We start from the raw sequence: 20,241 nt of genomic DNA on the forward strand, positions 1-20,241 counted from the left end.
CAGGGAGCCCTATGTGGGGCTCGATCCCAGGACCCTGGGATCATGACCTGAGCTGAAGGCAGACGCTTAATGACTGTGCCACCCAGGCGCCCCTAATAATTTATATTTTTATGTAAGTGCTTCTGAAGTGAAGGTGCTCGTTAAGAGCCTCTCATCGAACTTAATCTAGTTTTGCAGACATTAACTTTATTCAGTGAGTACTGGTAAATTTCTCAGCTCAATTCGAGAGAGTAAGTTAATGAGGTTAAAAAAAAAGGCACTACATATTACAATGAAAAAAATGGGAAATCTCTGGCCAAAACTGCCTTCACTGACTTGCCTTTTTGTCCTCAGCTTGTTAATGAAAAGCCATTTAACAACGGCTTCTGAACACACAGCACAACTGTGGGCGCCCTCCAGTCTGGGAGCAGTACTGGCCTCAGTAAGAGCCCGTGTGAGTCCCTCCTTTCACGATGTGGATGAAGACAAAATAACTTCTCCCCCAAATAATCAGAGTGCTCCACTTTTAGCTAAGGGACAACAAAACTTTCAATTTCCTTTCCTACCATCTTACCTCTTAAAGCTGGGGGCCATACACCTAAACCTATTGCCAAAACCATCTCTGGTAAGTAGAGTGAGCATTCTTGCTTTCTTCACCTTTCCAGAACGGATTTGGAATTCCATTTTTATTAATGTTTCTGCAAAAATCACAACAAACGGGGTGCCTGGGTAGCTCAGTCGGCTAAGTGTCTGCCTTCAGCTCAGGTCATGATCCCGGGTCCTGGGATGGAGTCCCACATCTCCCTCCTCCCGCCCCTCCCCTTGCTTGTGCGTGTGCATGCTCGCTCTTGCTCTCTCAAATAAATAAATAAAATCTTTAAAAATCTTAAAAAAAAAATCATAGCAAACTTATTGTATGGCTTCCTCAGTTCTGGTCTTGGAAAGTGTGTCAGAAATCATAGTAAAATGTCCAGGTAATCGTTACCCAGACAGGCAAGCAGTTGCACTCCACTCCACACTAAAACGTGTGCAGAAAGAAAATGCAGAAATGTCAAAGGTGATTTTATCTCATAGGGATTAGAGAGTAATACAGTATTTTCAGATATTCCATGTCTTTCCCCCATAACCTGTAACATTTCTGGTTCATTTCAGAAAAATGGGCTACACTTAAATTATGCTTACATACAAATGATCATGGTGGAATTATTTTTTTCTGGAAATTAGAGGTTTTTTTTTTTTTTTTTTTTGTAAGTAAAACTCTGTAATTGTTCATCTGCTTCTCTACTTCCCTGATTTTTTCTTTCTAACTTATGCAAGTAAGAAGTGCTCCAGCTTGCTGCAACAAGCAAAACAATCCTCGATCTAAACCCCTAAAGCCAAAGTCGCTGGTCAGCCAGCCTGCACCCCCAGAGCCCCGAGGTACCTGCCAGTGTGTCATCCTCCGCTCCCCTGCACGGTCTCCAAACTGATCTACGCTGTTGGTTCTTTTTAAGCAAACAAAACCAAAAACGAAACCAACATATATGGTAATACTCAGCAATCAGCTTTATCATTATGCAATGGACAAATAAATCTAAACTGAACATAGGTTTTGAAAATTGTACTTTTTGCACTAAATAAACATTCCATGATGTATTCAATCATTCCTCATTGGTGGTTAGTGAAACTTGCAGGGATTTTTATTTTTGTTTTTGTTTGCCACCACGAACACTGCTGTTACGTGGCTCTTGAAACCAAATCCTTACTAACGATGCCCCAGGAGAGATTCTTCCATATGAGACTGACTACCAGGTAAAAGGGTGCACTTATTTTGAACTACTGCCAGACAATTCATGGCCCTACTAAGAGCATATGCATGCCCGTTTCTCCACATCCTCACCAGCACGGAGGGTGTAACTCTTACATTTTGCCAATTTGATAGTGACAACGAATACCTGACTACTGTTTTAACTGCCTTGTCTGTGGCCATGATTTTCTGTGTGGCATCCTCCTTACCGTTCTCTTCTGGAATCTGTCTTTTCCTTATGAGCTTCTAGGAGCTTTGTTATTCGGATTATTAACCCTGTGCCACATGCGTACTGTTTTCCCTTTGGTTCATCAGTGGTCTTTGATTTTACTTTTGACCTTTCAAACATTTTCATATTCACTGTTTTTTTTTTTTTTTTTTTTACCTTACTTCTTTCAGAACACCTCTACTACCCCAAGGTTAGAGAGATATTCTCCTAATTTTTTCTAACAATTTTGCATTGTACTTAAAAATTTTAATCTTTAGGGGCGCCTGGGTGGCACAGTGGTTAAGCGTCTGCCTTCGGCTCAGGGCGTGATCCCGGCGTTATGGGATCGAGCCCCACACATCAGGCTCCTCCGCTATAAGCCTGCTGCTTCCTCTCCCGCTCCCCCTGCTTGTGTTCCCTCTCTCGCTGGCTGTCTCTATCTCTGTCAAATAAATAAATAAAATCTTTAAAAAAAAAATTTAATCTTGAACCTATCTTGAACTTAGCTTGGTTTTCTTCCAGACGCACAACAAATGATACTAACATCATTCGTTAGAGAGATCATCATTTCCCCATATGTGATATCAGATCTCACACACACTCGCCTCTGTTTCAGGCCTCTGTTCGTGTCCTTTTATCCGTTTGTCCATTTCTGGGCCAACAGCATCAAGTGTCGATCACAATCGTTTCCTAGTTACTTTTGGTATCTGTTAACGCAAATCTCCTCTAATTATACCTTAGAAGTTTGTCTTGGCTATCATCAGACATATTTCCATAGAAACTTCACAATAATCTAATCCTTCATTAGACTTTATTCCTCACATTTTCTACAGTAAAATCCACAGCACTTACTTATGAACACATTACATTCACAACAGTGATTGTCAGGATGGTTACAGCCAGAAACGTGCATCAAACGCAACCTGAACGTTTCACCCGTGATCTCAGTGCCTTTGTAAACCTTCCGCTCACCCGTTTCCTCACGGGGCCACCTCTTCTCATCCTGCAGCCCCTGGCAGAGCGCATGTGTGCATGTCCCCGTCACTGTGCTGCTCTCACAGCTGGCATTGTGCTAGTATTGTTTACCCGGCACGTACTAGACCTGACATAAGTCAACTACTCAGTTAATAGCTGGTGAATAACTGAATGAGTCCCTCTGACTAGTCTTACTTTCTTAGGCGCTCCTAAGAATTTCAAGAATATCTGCAATCAACCTTTAAATCAAAGTGCTCAAATAGTCTGAAAAGAGCCACGGCTACTGTCTGGAGTAAGCCTTTCCGTTCAAAGTGGATCTGCCGTGGGTCTGCTTATTGCTCACTCTAACCCTGTGGAGGAGGAGGCAGGATCACCGACGTCCGACCAGTGAGAAACTGAGGCTCCCAGAGAACGAACCTGCCTGAGGAACGGGGTGATATGCGCAATTCCAGACTAGTAAAAGAGCTGTTTCGGGCTTGGTTCGGAATCCCGAGTATGTGGTTACATTGCTCAGGACAGCCTCTGAAAGCTTATACAGCATGTTGTTTGCTCCATTCGTTCGTCCGTTCGTCCATTCATTCATTCCATGACCAAATACTTATCAAGAACCTACTAGTGCCAGGCACTGTTCTGGATGCTGGGGATATAGTAGTAAGTGAGAAGGATAAGAAATCCCTGCCTCCATGGAGCTTACACTCTAACGGGCGAATAACAAGAAACCACAAAATAACCTGATAGCTAACATGTGAGTATTAACTGTGCACTGTTCTATGTGCTTCACAGGAAATAACCAATTTAATCCTCACAGTGACCCTGTGAGATCGCTTCTAGTGTTATCTCCACTCTATCGATGGGTAATTAAGGCACAGAAAGCAGCTAAGGTGCCCAAGATCACGTAGCTAACGAAGTGCTGTCACGGGCTTTAAACTCAGGCAGGTTCCAGATCTTACGCACTTACGTGCTACACTACGTAGTCCCTAGAAAATGATTTTGAAGCATTATTCAAGTATAATTAAACTACTTGATGGATTAAACGTCTTTTTGTGGGCTGGTCTAAGATTTAACCAACATTCAAATCGTTTTTTATGTAGAAAATGATAAATTTTTTACATCACCCTCCCCCAAAAAAGGGGAGCGGGGGCAAAGGCTGAGTAGCACCAGAAGAGGTTTCCGCCAGTCCTTACGGCAAGGACGCTGGTGATGCGAGAGAACGGCTGGGGCAGTACCACGACTCCATGTTTCTGCTCCCTCATGACATAAGGCGATACTTCCAGCTACCTAGAAAGAAGGGAAGTGGGGCCTCTGGGGCATTCGCTCTCTCCCCCCAGGCTGGCTGGCTGCAGGCTGGGTGTTTTCAGAGGGAGAAGTAGCACTACCGGACAACCCCGCTCGTATTTGCAAAAGCAGTACGAAGTGGGCAGAATAAGGGCTCTGAAGATCGGCTGCCTGGGGTTTGGACACTTCCATTTCTGTCCTTGCAATATGGACTTATCAATGGTACTCTCTCTCACAGGACGGTCATGAAGACTGAATGAGTCAGGGTTAGTAAAGCACCCAAAACAGTACAAGGTAAGAAAAACAGACTCAACAAATCCAGGTTTGCTCCGCTGTGTGGCCTATGCCAATGTGCATGCCTTGTATCAGACGCCTTCCCACGGCACTAGCAAGACAAGCTGGTGAAGCCGCCTTTGGGAGCTCTTCTATGCAGAAACCAGTGCAATGAGTGAGTGGGAACCAAGAGTCCCGCTAAATCCAACCTGGGGGATTTCTACAAGGACTCCAGAATCTTGATGGGTCACAAGAGGTTCTTATTAAGGAAGAGACAGGACTTAGGAATTACGAAAAGTATGACATCAATACATAAAAATTCCTGTGATGAGCATAGCAAAATGTACAGAGAGGCCGAATCACTAAGCTGGACACCTGAAACTAATGTATTGTGGTGTGTCAACTACACTTGAATAAAAAAATTAAAACAAAACAAACATAAAAATTCCAGAAGCCACAGCTTGGTAATACACAAGACAACTTCAGGGTTTTTAGTGATTATCAGTGGTGAACGTCACTTGCCATTTTTTGGGTAACCCCACTCTGGCACTGTGTGTGTGTGTGTGTGTGTGTGTGTGTGTGTAACATGTGTATTATTTCCCATTCTCTCTTTAGGCACACTGGTATTCTGACCGACTCTGAAGCAGCAGCAGCTGGTAATAAGGTTTTAAAGGCTGAGGCATCAAGGTCCCTAAAGAGCTCTGCGTCTTTGGCTGTTCACGCACGCTGTGCCGGGTGCGAGGCTACGGAGCACGGAAGACCACCCCTGAGTGCCAACGAGGAGGAAGTGACGTTAGCTCGTGCCCACAACCACCTTACTCGATACTCTACCTTTCGCAAGTGTAACACTCGCAGAACTCATTATTTTCTCCAAAAAACCCGTCTCCGTAGTAACAAGAAATCTCTTCTCCAGGCTCAATGTCTCTCAGGGCCTTCACACACGCCGTATCTCGACCAGTTGACACAAACTGAAATACAATCGACTCATTCAGAAACTCATACCTGAGGCAGAAAATAAAACACTTGAAATAAAAAAAGGTCTCTGCTTACCTTGCAGTTAGGTCTGCAATCTGAAAAATGTCCAAAAGATAAAGTCAATTAACTGTAGATAAGATCTGAAACACGAACAATTACAGAAATCGGAAATAAGCTTTCCATATAATTTTACAATCTCTGATAGAAGGTTAAGGTCTCGAGTTCAACTACAGGATCATTTATTCAATAAGCCGGTGGGGAAAAACAGAGAAGTCCCGTTTCCAACCTCCTCTGAAGGGAGACGAGGTTTTACGCAGTGTGACAAGGCCACGCTAAGTCTTAGCAGTCCTGCCCGCACTCGCGCCCGCCCGAGAAGCACAGCTTACCATGGTTTATAAAGGCGGCGGGGCCAAGCCAGAGCTGAGCACAGTTTTTCCTTGTGGAATACATGACACTGAAGTCGTTTTCTCCGTGTCTAAGTAGCATGTTCTCCTCAATTTCTGAAAGTTCGGCAATACAACCCACCAGTAATTCTATTTTGTCATTTCGTTTCCTATTTAAAATATGTCATGTTAAAAATTACTAGTAATTATAAATAACAAGGCTTCTTTTAATAAAATAAGCCTGTCCAATCAATACCAGGAACCGAGAAAGCCTAGCTGTGTGTCTGTCAGCTGAGCCCCTGGGACCTCCGCCTGGCCACGTCCTCGCCTCCCTGGAGCCCACGGCCTCACGCCACGGCTGCCTGCGCAGCTGCCTCATCGCTCCGGGAGACCGGAAGGCGCTCGGGCCGGAGCTGCGCTACCTGCGTCTCTGAATCCCCTGCAGCACGCAGTGTCGTGTCTTGCAGGCAGGAAGGACTCAAATACCCGCTGCCCTGAATTCGACTTGACAGGGGACAAAGGCAACAGACACGAGCAGGAGGAAAAGGTCGTGGGCCCAGGAGTGGGAAGCCGCCCTCTAGAGCAGCACCACTTTTAGTCACGTACTTTAACCCGATATACCCCCAGTCCTATTCCAGCAGGTCATCGGTAGGAGAAATCTTACTGAGGACTACAGTTTAACGTAACGTAACATCTGGCCCGTACACCACACTGACAGCACTTCTCAGTTCACACTGAGCCACAGTGGCTGGTGCCCCCCGCACTGGACAGCGCAGCTCCAGACGACAAGACCTCGAAGCTCCACATCCACCGACAACACAGGGAGCCGGGGGAGCAGGCTCGGTACGTCCCCAGGTACACTCGCACGCACACACCTGTCCCAGGGGCCTGGGTGGGCTGCGCTTTGGCCATTCCATTTTCAGGTACCTGATCTTAACATTTTTGCTATAAAAAATACTGAAGGTCTTGAGGGTAGCTTATAAGAGGGGCAGCATGTTCCTTCTTCTGGGAGATAAGATAGGAACAGGCCTCAGAGGAAAAATAATCCAGTTCTCTCTCTTATGAAAGGCTTTCATCCCTCCCACCTGGGCTCAACTTCACTACCCTTATTTAAAAGGGCGCACAGATGTCTGTGTATATATTTAGGCAGGCAGTGCAGTAGAAATTTCCACCTGTGAAATTCCTAGGATCGTTGAGACTTCACACCCCACCTTCCTCTAGGCCAGGAGAAGACGGACTCTCGAAGCCAGGTTCTCCAGCCCTGGAGCCCACAGGCTTTCAGCAGCCTCGTCACCGAGCCGCACTCAGACTCAGTGAAAGGAAGACAAGAAGCCGATGGCTTAGGGACAGGATCTGGTTCAACTTGGATTTCTAATTTCACTGTCCTGACCCAGGTCACTGGGCCAAGGCACTGGCATGGCACCGGCTTCTTTAGGGTGAGCTCTGGCTTCACTCCTTCCCACAACTTTCTCAGCCCTTCCATAGTTACTTAAGAGAGAACTTTAATTAAAGTTACACTACGGGTTTATACGGGTTTACACTAGTGTAATAGTTACCACTCTTTTGTCGCAACTATTTTGGCTCCATTTTGTTCAGATGAGTATCTATTACAAGGCAATATCTCAAATCCACTGTCAGTTGCAAACATTCGCAAGTAGATAAATACCTAAAGCAAAACAAAAAAAAGATATTAACTCTGTATTGTTTATTGTTAGACTTGCTCAGAAATATAAAAGGAAGCCATCACCAACAATGTAAAACATTTAAGATCGTTAAGTAACAAACTGTTGTTATTTTAAAATATCACGTATTTGAGTACCTAGAGGCTTGGCCAAGTTCCTCTAAAAGTTCACAGTAAATTTCACCTCCAGATGACAAAGTTTTCTCTTTGCAGAGTCACACAAATGATCTCATGTATTATTACTACCTCACCCTCATCGGCTCTACGCAGAACTGATTTAAAGTTTCAGTGTTCACGAAAATTTAAGCTTTAGTTTCCTCTACTCTTCCCCAAACAGAAAAAAAGTAGTAATCTTATCAATAAACCTACATGTTCCTTGAATAATTTCTCCTGCATTTTGTTCTTGTTGAGAAAATAATGCCGTGCCCATTCGCCTGAAGTCAAACATTTGAAGGCCTTCTCCAAGTGTTCATCTTTCTTAAAACGTTCAATGACCTCCTTCAGTTCTTCTTGCCTTCCCTTAATAGGCCGAAATCTGAACAAAATCAAAACATTCACTTTAGTTATCTATCGTCCCTGGGCCACTGTTTTGAGTTCCTGAGATAAGAGATGACCTAAAAACAGCCAGACTTAACAAAAGACAATAATCAATAATCCTGATAATTACTGCTCCAGTAATAGTGATCACCAAGAACCAGAACTTCCCTTTCTTCAAACTGTATTTTGATACTTTTATTTTACTGTTACCTCCTTTAACTGAGAAATGACCAGACGACTCAAACGAAAGCTGATTCAGGCTCCCACCAGCCATCTACTTCGGCTGGTACAAAAGATCTACAATAGAGTGTTTCTAATTGAGAGTTAGAATGACAAGATTTTTTTTAAAACATGCAGAACCAAGCCAGAAGAGTGCAAGGCAATGAGCTTCAGAGGGATGAAGCAAACAAATCATGCCATAAACAGCATTCTCCAAGTGCAGTTAGAAAAATCCCAAACCAACCAGTATCCCAAGAGGGCCCCAAATACCCCTTGATGTTCTAACAGCCATGTCAAATTAATCTTTGATAACCGCATTCAAAGAGCGAAGAGTTTTGCAAAAAGCACAACTCTAGCAGTGAGACTGCTAAACTGGTGATTTCAAAGGAAAAACTGTCGGGGCAGAATATAATAAAACCAGCCATGCCTTCAGAATACTACACTGCTAGGCACAGATGAACACACGATGCAACTGTGGTCCAAGAAAGACTTCAGTTTGCAAAGCCCCTTATTCTAAAGCTGTGTTCTCAGTAAAACGTGACTATGTTTAAAGGTACTTGGACCTTAATTTTAAAATTTCCTCTCACGTCAATTTCTTTTGGTTTATTTTCCCAAAGAAAGTTCTTTTGTTTTGTTTTTGTAACGTCCAACAAGAAAAAAGGAGCTAGACTGCTCTTCACATAAACTGTTAAGAAGAAACTATTAGTGGCTGAGGAGAAAATATACTTGAACTACCCATCTTATTCCAGTAATTAAAACTGCACACCTTGCAAACCCTGAACACACTAACATGGAAATAAGATCGGGCACAAACTCCAGCAGAAGCAGCATCCAAGCAGGATTTTTTCCAGGTAAGCTCTCACAAAGACCTTCATCACACTGCAGTGAGATGTCAAGCCATAGGATCTCACCAAGGATTCTTTTTTAGGTGCTGTGTACGCAGGTGGTGTGGAGAAATATACGAGAGAAGACACGACCACTGCTCTTGAATGGAAAACCCCTTAGAGACTAAGAGACGCATACAGCATCCAACGGTGAGCAAGGCATGGCTATACTAATGCAAGTTAACAGGGTACAAACTACACACTACAGCACTTTAAAGTATGGAAACTGTAACTACGGTGTAAGGTCTGTTTGGGAATGGGTTCTGGAGCTGACAGTGATGTGAGCAATGAGGAAAGTGGTGATTTCAGCTTTCCAAAGAAAAAGCAGAATACTACCATAGGCAGGAGAGAATCAAAAGGCGGCAGGCAAAGTGAGGGGAAGTCGAAGCAGAGAATCTTAATGAGGGTGGATTCAAAGAGTTGAACAGGGCCTGGGAGTCAGCTTGGCCAGCAACACTGAGGGAAAGTACTAGAAGAAGGAAGAGGGAAGACATGAGCCCCTGAGCAGGGGGAATGCTGTTTACCAGACAGGACCCCTAAAGGACCTCCGCTCTAGAAATGCAACCTGACACCGCTGGGAACTAACCAGCCACAGCCTCAAGTGTCAGGAAGCTTCTCACAACTGGCAAGCAGAACTATGAGAAAGACTTCAGGCACACCCTGGAGAGCTCATATGAATAAATGGACAATGTCCTATATTATTTTCCATTTCAATCAATTAGCATACCAGCCCTCACAGGCAGGTGAGCGCAAGACCTTTGAACAACTCAGAAGGTCTTTAGGCTGTCAGAATACGGTGTCAGAGAACCACCACGATAATGATCTAAAAAATCACCCGCAGCATTGTGGAAGCACCCATACTTCCACACAGACACAATATTCACCTACCTACCTACTTGTAGCCACCACGAGTGAGTTTGTCAAGAGTGGGTTTCTTAGAAAACCTAAACCCTCCTTGCCGCAACGCTCCACTATGAAGTTCCCTGCACAGGAAGGACAGACGAGACACCCCAGCAGCTGTCGGCGGAGGCACGCCTCTTTGAGCAAGACAAAATATGAAATGGCAGGAAACAGATGACCCATGTTTTGTGGAGTAAACAGAAAAGCAACGGTTCACTTAGAGCGAACACGAGGCACCATCTAGGATGTTAAGTGGCGGGGCTACAAAGCACAGAAAGAGCCGGGCCATCTCTTAACATTTCACGTGGAACTGAGCGACGGTGACGTTCTATTTCAACATAACCGCACGGCTCGACGCATTAGGAAGCAAGCCAAAGTCAGGGCTAAATTCACCTAAAGCTCTTCAGAACGTGTCAGAAAAAGGCGCTGCAGACCCGGAATGCACGCCGCCTCTTCCTGACAGGCTCTGTGCGCCCTCCACGTCCGGAAACACGTTCCTCCCTCTCTGAAAACGCCTGCCAGCTCTCCTCAGCTTTGCTTATTACTCTTTGTTCATGATGCCAAACAATTTATATGCTAAAACCAACACAAAATAATCAAGCGGCGATTCGGTAACCGTCTGCCTTCGGTGTCTCCCGTGCTGACTCCGCCTCTGCTCCCTGACTTCTATTGCTTCGAACGCAAACAAAAGCCCCGAAACTGTCCCTTGCTACTATTCGCTGGCAAGAACCTCCATTTCACTTAAGATACACTTTACTGTCAAAACTTACTGAGTTGGCTGCTAGAGGCGTGAAATGATAGGGAGGCAAAGGAGGAAGACATGGTTCTGGGTGCAGACAGGAAGGGGACGCGCCAGTTGTTTTCGATAATCCTACAGAAGTGCATCGAAATCACCTGGCTGCCAGTTCAAGTCAAATCCCATTACAACAGATACCGCGGGGGATAAAATTACCTAATAACAGAAGATTGTTACAACTAATGCGGCCAGAGCAAAAGACACTGAAGACCCCAGAAAAAAGTGTTTTCTATTACTGAGGAGAAAAATACCCTTCGTCCTCTTCTAAACCACAATCATTCTAAACCTACCATGCAAACTGTACAACGCTATCTTCACACCACAGGTCTTAAAGCTAGAATATTTAGGTTATGTGAAAAACACTCTTGTTCCCTAAATGAGGAAAACAAGGCCTAATGAGGGCTGTTAATGGAGGACTATTATTACTCAGGCCTTGTGCCCAGTCCTACTCTCACACATAGACTCTGAGGGCCCCCTGGTGTTTCATGATCAGAATAGGATTTGACTTGCGTTCGCCACTGAGCACAGCACAGAGCCCAGCCAGAGACAGCGAAAGGGGCGGACACAAAAAGAACACTTTTGAATTTAGTATCTGGGGGGTGGCCAGTGGCGTGGCAGGGGAGGCAAGAGACAGGTATTTGGCATTTCCAAATCAGTACGTCCCTCTTCCCTCTCTTAATACAAACTTTACAACTTTAAATAAACCAAACATTTTTCTCTTCCCACACCTCTGATCAATGGCTGGCATAAGAAATACAAAGATATGTCACTTAAATCATTTATTATTAAAAAGGGCAGAAAGAAACATGAATTCACACTCCCACACACCTGTTCCCCACTCTTTCCAGAGACTGACTTCCCAGGTTTTCTTGCTATTTGGTTTTTCTGTTTCCAAACCCAAGTGACCACTGGGGCAATGAAGGGAAGCTGCAGATTTGTGTTAGTTGTACTACTGTGCCCTTCCATTAGCATGTACACCCAAGAGCTGACTGGAGGGAGGGGAAAGAGGAGGGGGACAGAGAAAAGGGAGCAAGGGAAGGAGAGAGGAAGAGAGAGAAAACGCTCAAATATTTAAGATATAAAATAAGAAGACCGTGAGGCAACATTGTGAACACATTTCCCCCTTTGAAGAAAGTTCAGCTGCACACGGACAGTTCGTAGATGCTGAGGAATCATGCTAGAACCACAGCTCTTCATTCCGTCTGGACCTGAAAGGAAACGACCACCAGAGACGTACCTGGCTGAGGCCTGAATCAGTGCTCAGCTAATCCAGGGAGTGACTCCTGATCTTTTGATGAACGCTTTCTCTTAAAATTACCCTGTTATGGAGTACAAGTGGTTTTTTAAATACAGCTATTACTAAGATCAAACTATTTTAAAAGGTTTGCAAAATGTTCTAAAAATCGTGTTTATGCTGACACCTCCAATTACTTAACACAAAAGAACATCATAAAGACTCAAACAGGTTAGCTGGTATCTTATTATTGTCTGTAATGCACTCTACCTACCTCACAGGGTTGTTGTGAGGAAAACTGTCAGATTTTGAAAAATGCCTTGAGCTCCTCGAAGGAAAGGCGCTATATAAATGCAAAAACAAACAACAACAATAAAAACTATTTGTATAAGTTGTATTTATAACTTCTAAACAGACTTACAATACTAGTTGTCCCACAGTCCTTAAAACGTTGTGACACTTAAGAGCTTTGTGAAGCCGGGGGCAGACTCAGTACGTTACAAAGGCCAAGATGCCGAAACTCTCCTTCCCATATGACACCCTTTATCCCTTGATCACGTTAAGTCAGAAGGCCTCAAAATGTCATGTTTTCTAATCAAGCACTTGATTTTAAAGTGACATTTAAAGTGATTTATAAGTTCACACCCCATACTGGATATGAAAAATCAAATATACAAATAAGCAAAATTAAAATTAGATGGTTACAGAAGGATGAGACAGGCCGAAGTATAATTTGGATTAGAAAAATAGAGAAAAGTTCCAAAAATCCTGTGAGGACTCTTCCCATTTCTTCATCATGTTATTTTCTGCTCAGCATCCCACATTCCCCCAGGAGATGGAAACCTCCAGGTCACGCAGCCTACAACAAGGGGCGTTATGGAAGGCATCCACCCCTGCTTTACACTGTCACTGCTCCGCGTGCTTTTTAAAAAATTAGAGACGTTAAAAAACAAACAGAGACATGACTAGTAACTCTGCTCTCTGGTTAAAAGGAAGAATTTCATTTTCATAACTGACAGGAGTCAACTAAATCTAAATATTTCCCAATACATTGAAATTACTACTTTGTACCATTTCTACAGAGTCATGCTCTCCAGAGTCAACTCTGACTTACTTGTTCGTAAACGTAGGGATTTATCAAGATGAAAACAAGCATTCATAACAGAGCCAGCTAGAGAAATTCTTAAATTGTTAAGTATCTACTGTATCTGAACATGGTTTCTGATGGCACACTCAAAGAAGTAGAGGGAGGGAAAGGGCATAAAACAGAGAAACTGAAAAAGGACAATCAAATTACAGATGTACAAGCATGGGAACGAGGAGATCACTCCTACAAGTGACAGACAGCTTGGACGGTGAGGACCCAAGCTCCAGGCACGTCGTTCATTAGAAAGAGAAGTCCATACACTTAATAATTTAAGAAACAGTCAAAATTATTCTAATGCAGCACTACTGATTTTCCTCATTTCCTATAAAACGGTATCTTTAGAATGGCGTAAGTCAACATTCTGATAAATTCTTGCTCCAAAGGTGAAGAATTAGAAGACACCGAGTAAGCCCACTCCACTAAGATTAAATGAACACGTATGCCTTTCACTAAGACTGACAAGCTTCATTAATAAAACTTCTGTGTACTCCCCAAACGGCAGCTTACAAAAGAGTCTGTTAAAAGACCTTTGAAATGGGAGCGCCTGGGTAGTTCAGTCGGTTAAGTGTCGGACTCTTGGTTTTGATTCAGGTCGTGATCTCAGAGTTGTGGGATCGAGCCCCATGTCAGGCTCCATGCTCAGCGGGGAGAAGTCTACTTGAGGACTCTCTCTTTTCTCCCCCTCTGCCCCCCCGCCCACCCCGCAGGCACGTGCTCTGTCTCAAAGAAATAAATAAATCTTAAAAAAAAAAAAAAGACCTTTGAAATGAACAGCTCTAGTGAAAGGCAGACAGCGCCGGGAGTCACAGCAGCATTGCCTGCTCAGCCACGCGGGCCTGAGGTGGTCTAGACAGGGCAGAGCACAACCATCTACACCACCAACGGCTACTCGAAGAATTCTTGGATTAGAATTACATGCGGTACTGGAAAATACGAATACACGTTTTCTTCTGGATGTTTAATGTGGTTTAACCAATTTTTGATCCCGCATTTTAATTTAGGGGTACCTGGATACCGTAATGTCTTCAATTTTAATATTTGTGGACAACCCTAAAGTTTACATCTTAGGACTGCATGTTTTTATTTACTTTTTAAAAGATTTTATTTATCTACTTTAGAGAGAGAGAGAGAGACAGCGCAAGAGCAGGTGTGTGCGAGGGCAGGGGAGGCAGGGAGAGAGGGAGAGAATCTCAAGCAGACTCCGTGCTGAGCACGGAAACCGAAGCCGGGCTTGATCCCAGGACCCTGAGATCACAACCTGAGCCGAAGCCAAGAGTCGGACACTCAAATGACTATGCCACCTGGGTGCCCCAGGCTGCCCATTTTTTTTTTTTTAAAGATTTTATTTATTTATTTGACAGAGATAGAGACAGCCAGCGAGAGAGGGAACACAAGCAGGGGGAGTGGGAGAGGAAGAAGCAGGCTCATAGCGGAGGAGCCTGATGTGGGGCTCGATCCCATAACGCTGGGATCACGCCCTGAGCCGAAGGCAGACGCTTAACCGCTGTGCCACCCAGGCGCCCCAAGGCTGCCCATTTTTAAATGAGCCTAGAAAACTACCGATAACGAACTTTTTATCTACTTATTGCATCACAACAAAGCTCAGTAGGCCATATGGCCTAGGACCTTGCTATTCCAAGTATAGTTGGCAGTTTCTTAGAAATGGAGCATCTCAGGCCCCAGCCCACAGCTACTGAATCAGAACCTGCATCTGAACAAGCCTCCCCAAGTGACTCACATGTAAACTAATTATGGGAAGCAGTTGTCAAGGAGGACTTTTATTTAAAAATATGAGTTCTATCCTACTGCAGAAGCCACTAACAGGTAACCGCTCATCTTCTGGAACAAAGAATAGCTAGGGGAGAGGAGACTGAATACACAAGAATTCTTTCCTAAACGACTGAGTATTTTGTTGTAATTCTGATGCAATTCTTTCTAAGATGGTTTACATGCTTCCATATTTCAGTATACAAGACATAATGAATATGACCTCTTTGTTCTCTTTCTTGATGACTCTGGGTCATAATTACGGGCCTTTGCAGTAATACCCTGAATATCTCTAAGACTGTTAAGTGAAAGTGAGTCACGTTTCTTAAATATTATCAGGACCTTCTAGGAGAACAGGCCCTGGCCTCACTGGGAAAGAAGGGAAATGGACTTAAAAATACTGCAAACCAGAGTTTAATTGGATACTAGGGCATCCAGTCCTGCTGACTTTCCAGACAACAGCCATCCACCTGCCTACTCAGAAAATTTAGGTATCTGCCCCTCTAATGGCAGGGAGCTATTTATAAGTTCTCAAGTCCACTCCAACTTGTCACTTCACTTACAAGGAAAGATCTATGATGACAGGAAATCACATGAAAATACCAAAGGCTCAGGGCGCCTAGGTGGCTCAGTCGGTTAAAGAGCTGCCTTCGGTTCAAGTCATGATCCCGGGGTCCTGAGATTGAGCCCCATGTCAATCATGATCCCGGGGTCCTGAGATTGAGCAGGGAGCCTGCCTCCCCCTCTACCTCTCACCCTACTCATTCCCCCTCTCTCTCTCTAATAAAATCTTTAAAAAAAAGAAAAAGAAAGAGAGAGAGAAAGAAAGAAAAAACGAACGAACAAGAAAGAAAGAAAGAAAGAAGAAATATGTAAGGCTCATTTTTATCTGAATTATTTCTTTCTCGATTTAGAATATAATTAATAAATCATATAGTCTCTTGTTTTAAATTCTCGCAAGGGACTGAATTAAAAGCGGTAAAAATGGCACAAGATTTCCTCTAATCACCTTTACTCACCAATTCCTCCCTCCCCCCACTATCACCTGGTGATCAAGTCCCTCTAGGGCTGTGCTACTGGCCCTGGAGCTACAAACCCGAGCGCAAGTGTGAGGAAAGTGGGAGGGATCAGGGCCCTAGAAGTGGCTCTACGTTCTCAATCCCTGCTGTTACACTCTTTCACCAGCCTTGAAAACCCTTTGGCACTCAAGTTAAGAGGTAAAGAAAAGTTGTGAAATTCCAGCTTAGCGTCCGGTAGCAATTATGAAATTGCCTTTTGGGGGAAAGATGATGTTTAAGAGAATATGAATTTAAAAATTTAAAGGATGATAGATTCCAAAATCAATGTAATACTATTTTAAACAGATGGCACGTGATACTCAGGCTCAATAAAGCACTTACACATCTCTTTTCTTATCTGTGTACTGAACAGAAGCACGTCTTTACAAATATTCACTCTTACAACGATTAGTTGAATCTCAAAGATTAAACATGATCGCAAAATTCTCTCTATATATTTGCAATTATTTAAAAGAAAAAATTCTATAATAAAATCATGAAAAAAAACCCCTGATGTAACCTACTTTGAACAGGAAAAAAAACATACATTTTCAAGGTTTCACAAGATTTTTCTTTCAGCTAAGATAATTATCATTAACATTTAAAATAGAAAATGAGATGCTCCTCCAGCTTTATATTTTAATAGAAACAGCCTGAGATAAAATAAGAATACAGAATTAAAACTGACAAGACCCTTGGAAGATTCTGCTGCTTTTCTTGGCTCATATATAGAAAATCTTCTACAGCAAAGACCTTTCCTTTAATGTCATTTTAAATTCTGACTAAAAGTAAACTTAGCATCTCTTTTCTTAAATTCAACATCATCATCTGCTCCACTTCAGGATAAAGACTTACAATTACCTAGTATTCATTTTGTGTGTTTGAAAACCTAAATAGGGATCAAGAACCAAACTGGTCGCCAGGTCATCATTCTCACAGAGCTCCTTGGCAGACATTCCAGAAGATGGTACATATCGACTCTGTCCTTCAAATCCCGAATTACCATTACCTACGAAAAGAAGAAGAAAGAAAAGTAACTCAAATTGAAAACTACTTAAATTTATCTGTAAAACCTTTAGCTTCACTGCCCTCTCAAGCTAGTAATTAAGAACTGAAATTACTTGTTTCAATCTGTTTAATTAAGAGCTGAGTACCTTTTGCATAAACAGAAAAACAAACATAGTAAATTACAGAGAGTATTTTGGTTAGTAGATGATATTATCAGGTTTCCCAAGAACAGGGTCTGACTATGTGAGAGGATTTGGGGCTCAAATGCCTTACTGGCCCCTTCGAGGACGATGAGAAGCAGGGGATGAGTGGATGTTCATTACCACAGCGAGAGAGCATCAAGGGCCAGTACAGATGGGAGGGAGGGGCAAGGAAACACGAAGAGCACAAGAAACGCTCCGCGGTAAGTGCCAGAAGGGTGGATCTCAAGGACCAAAAGGAGCCCCAAGGAGATCACTTCACCTTCCTGCTTTTGGGCAGGTGGATGAGAACTATCCCCACTTCACTGGTAACCGGTTAAGAAACTCGATTAAGAGTTAGGCAGCAGAAGCGAGGAAAGAAGTAGAGGGAATGACAGGCTGATATCTAACCTGTTTGAAACAGATTTTGAACGAATGGATAAAAACAGGGAAGTGCCGGAGATACCTAACTGAAGTAAGTGGGTTTGGTGGTGGAAGAAACACAGTGCGCAGAGTGGACAGGAAGGCCACACTCGTCTGGGTGAAGTTTCACCGGTGCTGACTGAAGTCTGCCACGTAGGTCAGCGACAGTCTTTTCAGCCATGTAATTATGCTAACAGTATAACTTTAAACCTCTTGCAATTAAAGTGTGGAACAATGAAAGACACAGTGAGAGGTGACCTTCTTTTCTACACTCTTTCAAAAAACAAATTAAACACTAAACATGTTAAGTCCCAATCAAAAGGTAGCTATATGTTCTGCAATCAAACTGTTGGCATGTAGGTATGTAAAAGCTATCCAAGTTGGTATATATTCTATTTTCTTCATTGAAATGTAATTCACATACCATAGGATTCACCCATTTAAAGCGTACAGTTTAATGGTTTTTAAGGTATTCACAGAACTGTGTAGCCATCACCACAACCAATTCTGGAACGTTTTCATCACCCCCAAAACAAACCCCATACCCATGAGCAGTCACTATTGATTCTCCCTTCCCCCAGCCCCTGGCAACCACCAATCTACTATCTCTACGGATTTGCCTGGCCTGAAAATTTCGTATCGATGTAAGAAATCAGGGGCGCCTGGGTGGCGCAGTTGTTGGGCGTCTGCCTTCGGCTCAGGGCGTGATCCCGGCGTTGTGGGATCGAGCCCCACGTCAGGCTCCTCCGCTAGGAGCCTGCTTCTTCCTCTCCCACTCCCCCTGCTTGTGTTCCCTCTCTCGCCGGCTGTCTCTATCTCTGTCAAATAAATAAATAAAATCTTTAAAAAAAAAAAAAAAGAAATCATACAATATGAGGTTTTTTGTGATTGGCTTCTTTCAATTAGCATAATGTTTTCAGGGTGAATCCATGTGGTACCATACAGCAGTACTTTATTCCTTATTACGGCCAAATATCCCTTTGTGCGGACAGATCACATTTTGTTAGTTCATCAGTTGATGGACACTGGGCTGTTCTCAGTTTTGGGCTATTATGAACAATGTTTCTATGAACATTCATGTTAAAGTGTCTGTGTATACCTACGTTTTTCATTCTCTTAGGCACATACCTAGGAGTGGAAGAGCTAGGTCATATGGTAACTCTAGGTTTAACTTCCTGAGAAACTGCCAGACTGTTTTCCAAAGTGGCTGCGCCATTTTACATTCCCACCAGCAGTGTATGATTGCTTCTAAATTCTCCACAGCACCACCAACATCTGCTACTATCTGTCCTTTTAGTTTGACACATTCTAGCGGTTGTGAAGTGGTATCTTGTGCTTTTGATTTGCATTTCCCAGATGACTAATGATTTCAAGCATCTTTTCACGTACTGGCCATTTGTGTATCTTTGGAGAAATGTCTATTCAGATTCCCTTGCTCATTTTTAATTGGAGTTTGTCTTTTACTGCTGACTTGTAAGAGTTCTTTGCATATTCTAAATACCAGTCCTTTATCAGATATGTGATTTGAAAATGTTTTTTCTTCTTCTGTGAGTTGTCTTTTCATGTTCTTGATGTTATCCCTTAAAGCACAAAAGTCTGTAACTTTAATGAATTTCAATTTATCTTTTATTTTTCCTCTTGTTCCTTGTGCTTTTAGTGTCCTAAGAAACCACTGCCTAAGTCATAAAAATTTATGCTTATGTTCTCTAGGAATTTTATACTTAAGGTCTTTGATCCATTTTGAGTTAATTTCTCACACATAGTGTGAGGTTGGGTCCAACTTCATCCTTTTGCATGTGGATATCCATTTCTCACAGCATCATTTATTGAAAGACTATTCTTTCCCCAATTAATTTTCTTGGCATGCTTGTCAAAAAACCAATTGACTGTGAACATGAAGGTTTATTTCTAGACTCTCGATTCTATTCCATGGATATATGTCTAGCCACATGCCAATGTCACACTGCAGTTTTGTAGTAAGTTTTGAAAATGAGAAGTGCAGGTGTGCCATCTTTGTTCTTTTTTCAAGACTGTTTTGGCTATTCTGGGTCCCCTGAATTTCCATAAGAATTTTAGGATTGGCTTGCCAATTTCTCTGCAAAGAAGCCAATTGAAATTTTGATAGGGACTGTGTTCAATCTGTAGATCATTTGTGGAGTACTGCCATAGTAACAACATTAAGTCTTCTAATCAATGAACATGGGATGTCTTTCCATTTATTTAGGTCTTTTTAAATTTCTTTCAACAATGACTTGTACTTTTCAGAGTGTAAGTTTTATACTTTTATTGTTGGCATACTGCTCTATCCTGTTGAACTCATTTATCAGTTCCAATAGTTTTTAAGTGGATTCCTTAGAATTTTTTATATACACAATTATGTCATCTGCAAACAGATTATTTTACTTCTTCCTTTCCAATCTGGATGCCTTTTAATTTTCTTGCCTAACTACTGTGGTTAGAACCTCTAGCACAAGGCTGAATAGAAGTGGTAAGAACAGATATTCTTGTCTTGTCCCCGATCTTAGGGGAAAAGCATTTAATCTTGCACCATTAA

At 42.8% G+C, this 20,241-nt stretch overlaps 1 protein-coding gene across 6 annotated transcripts in view; it reads right to left on the bottom strand.

The window, feature by feature from the left end:
- The window catches only part of KMT5B (lysine methyltransferase 5B), a 54,122-nt gene that overhangs the window by 10,500 nt on the left and 23,381 nt on the right, over positions 1-20,241 (bottom strand). For all 6 annotated transcript variants that reach the window (XM_040639553.1, XM_040639551.1, XM_040639552.1 and 3 more), the window contains 7 exons: positions 16,939-17,086; positions 12,380-12,448; positions 7,905-8,070; positions 7,411-7,520; positions 5,858-6,024; positions 5,547-5,566; positions 5,328-5,464 (listed from right to left, as the gene is read on the bottom strand). In XM_040639553.1, the coding sequence (XP_040495487.1) occupies positions 5,328-5,464; positions 5,547-5,566; positions 5,858-6,024; positions 7,411-7,520; positions 7,905-8,070; positions 12,380-12,448; positions 16,939-17,086 (817 nt within the window). The remainder of the gene's footprint in view (positions 1-5,327; positions 5,465-5,546; positions 5,567-5,857; positions 6,025-7,410; positions 7,521-7,904; positions 8,071-12,379; positions 12,449-16,938; positions 17,087-20,241) is intronic.

Source organism: Ursus maritimus, unplaced genomic scaffold, assembly GCF_017311325.1.
Source record: "Ursus maritimus isolate PB19 unplaced genomic scaffold, ASM1731132v1 scaffold_23, whole genome shotgun sequence".
NCBI classification, from domain to species: Eukaryota; Metazoa; Chordata; class Mammalia; order Carnivora; family Ursidae; genus Ursus; species Ursus maritimus.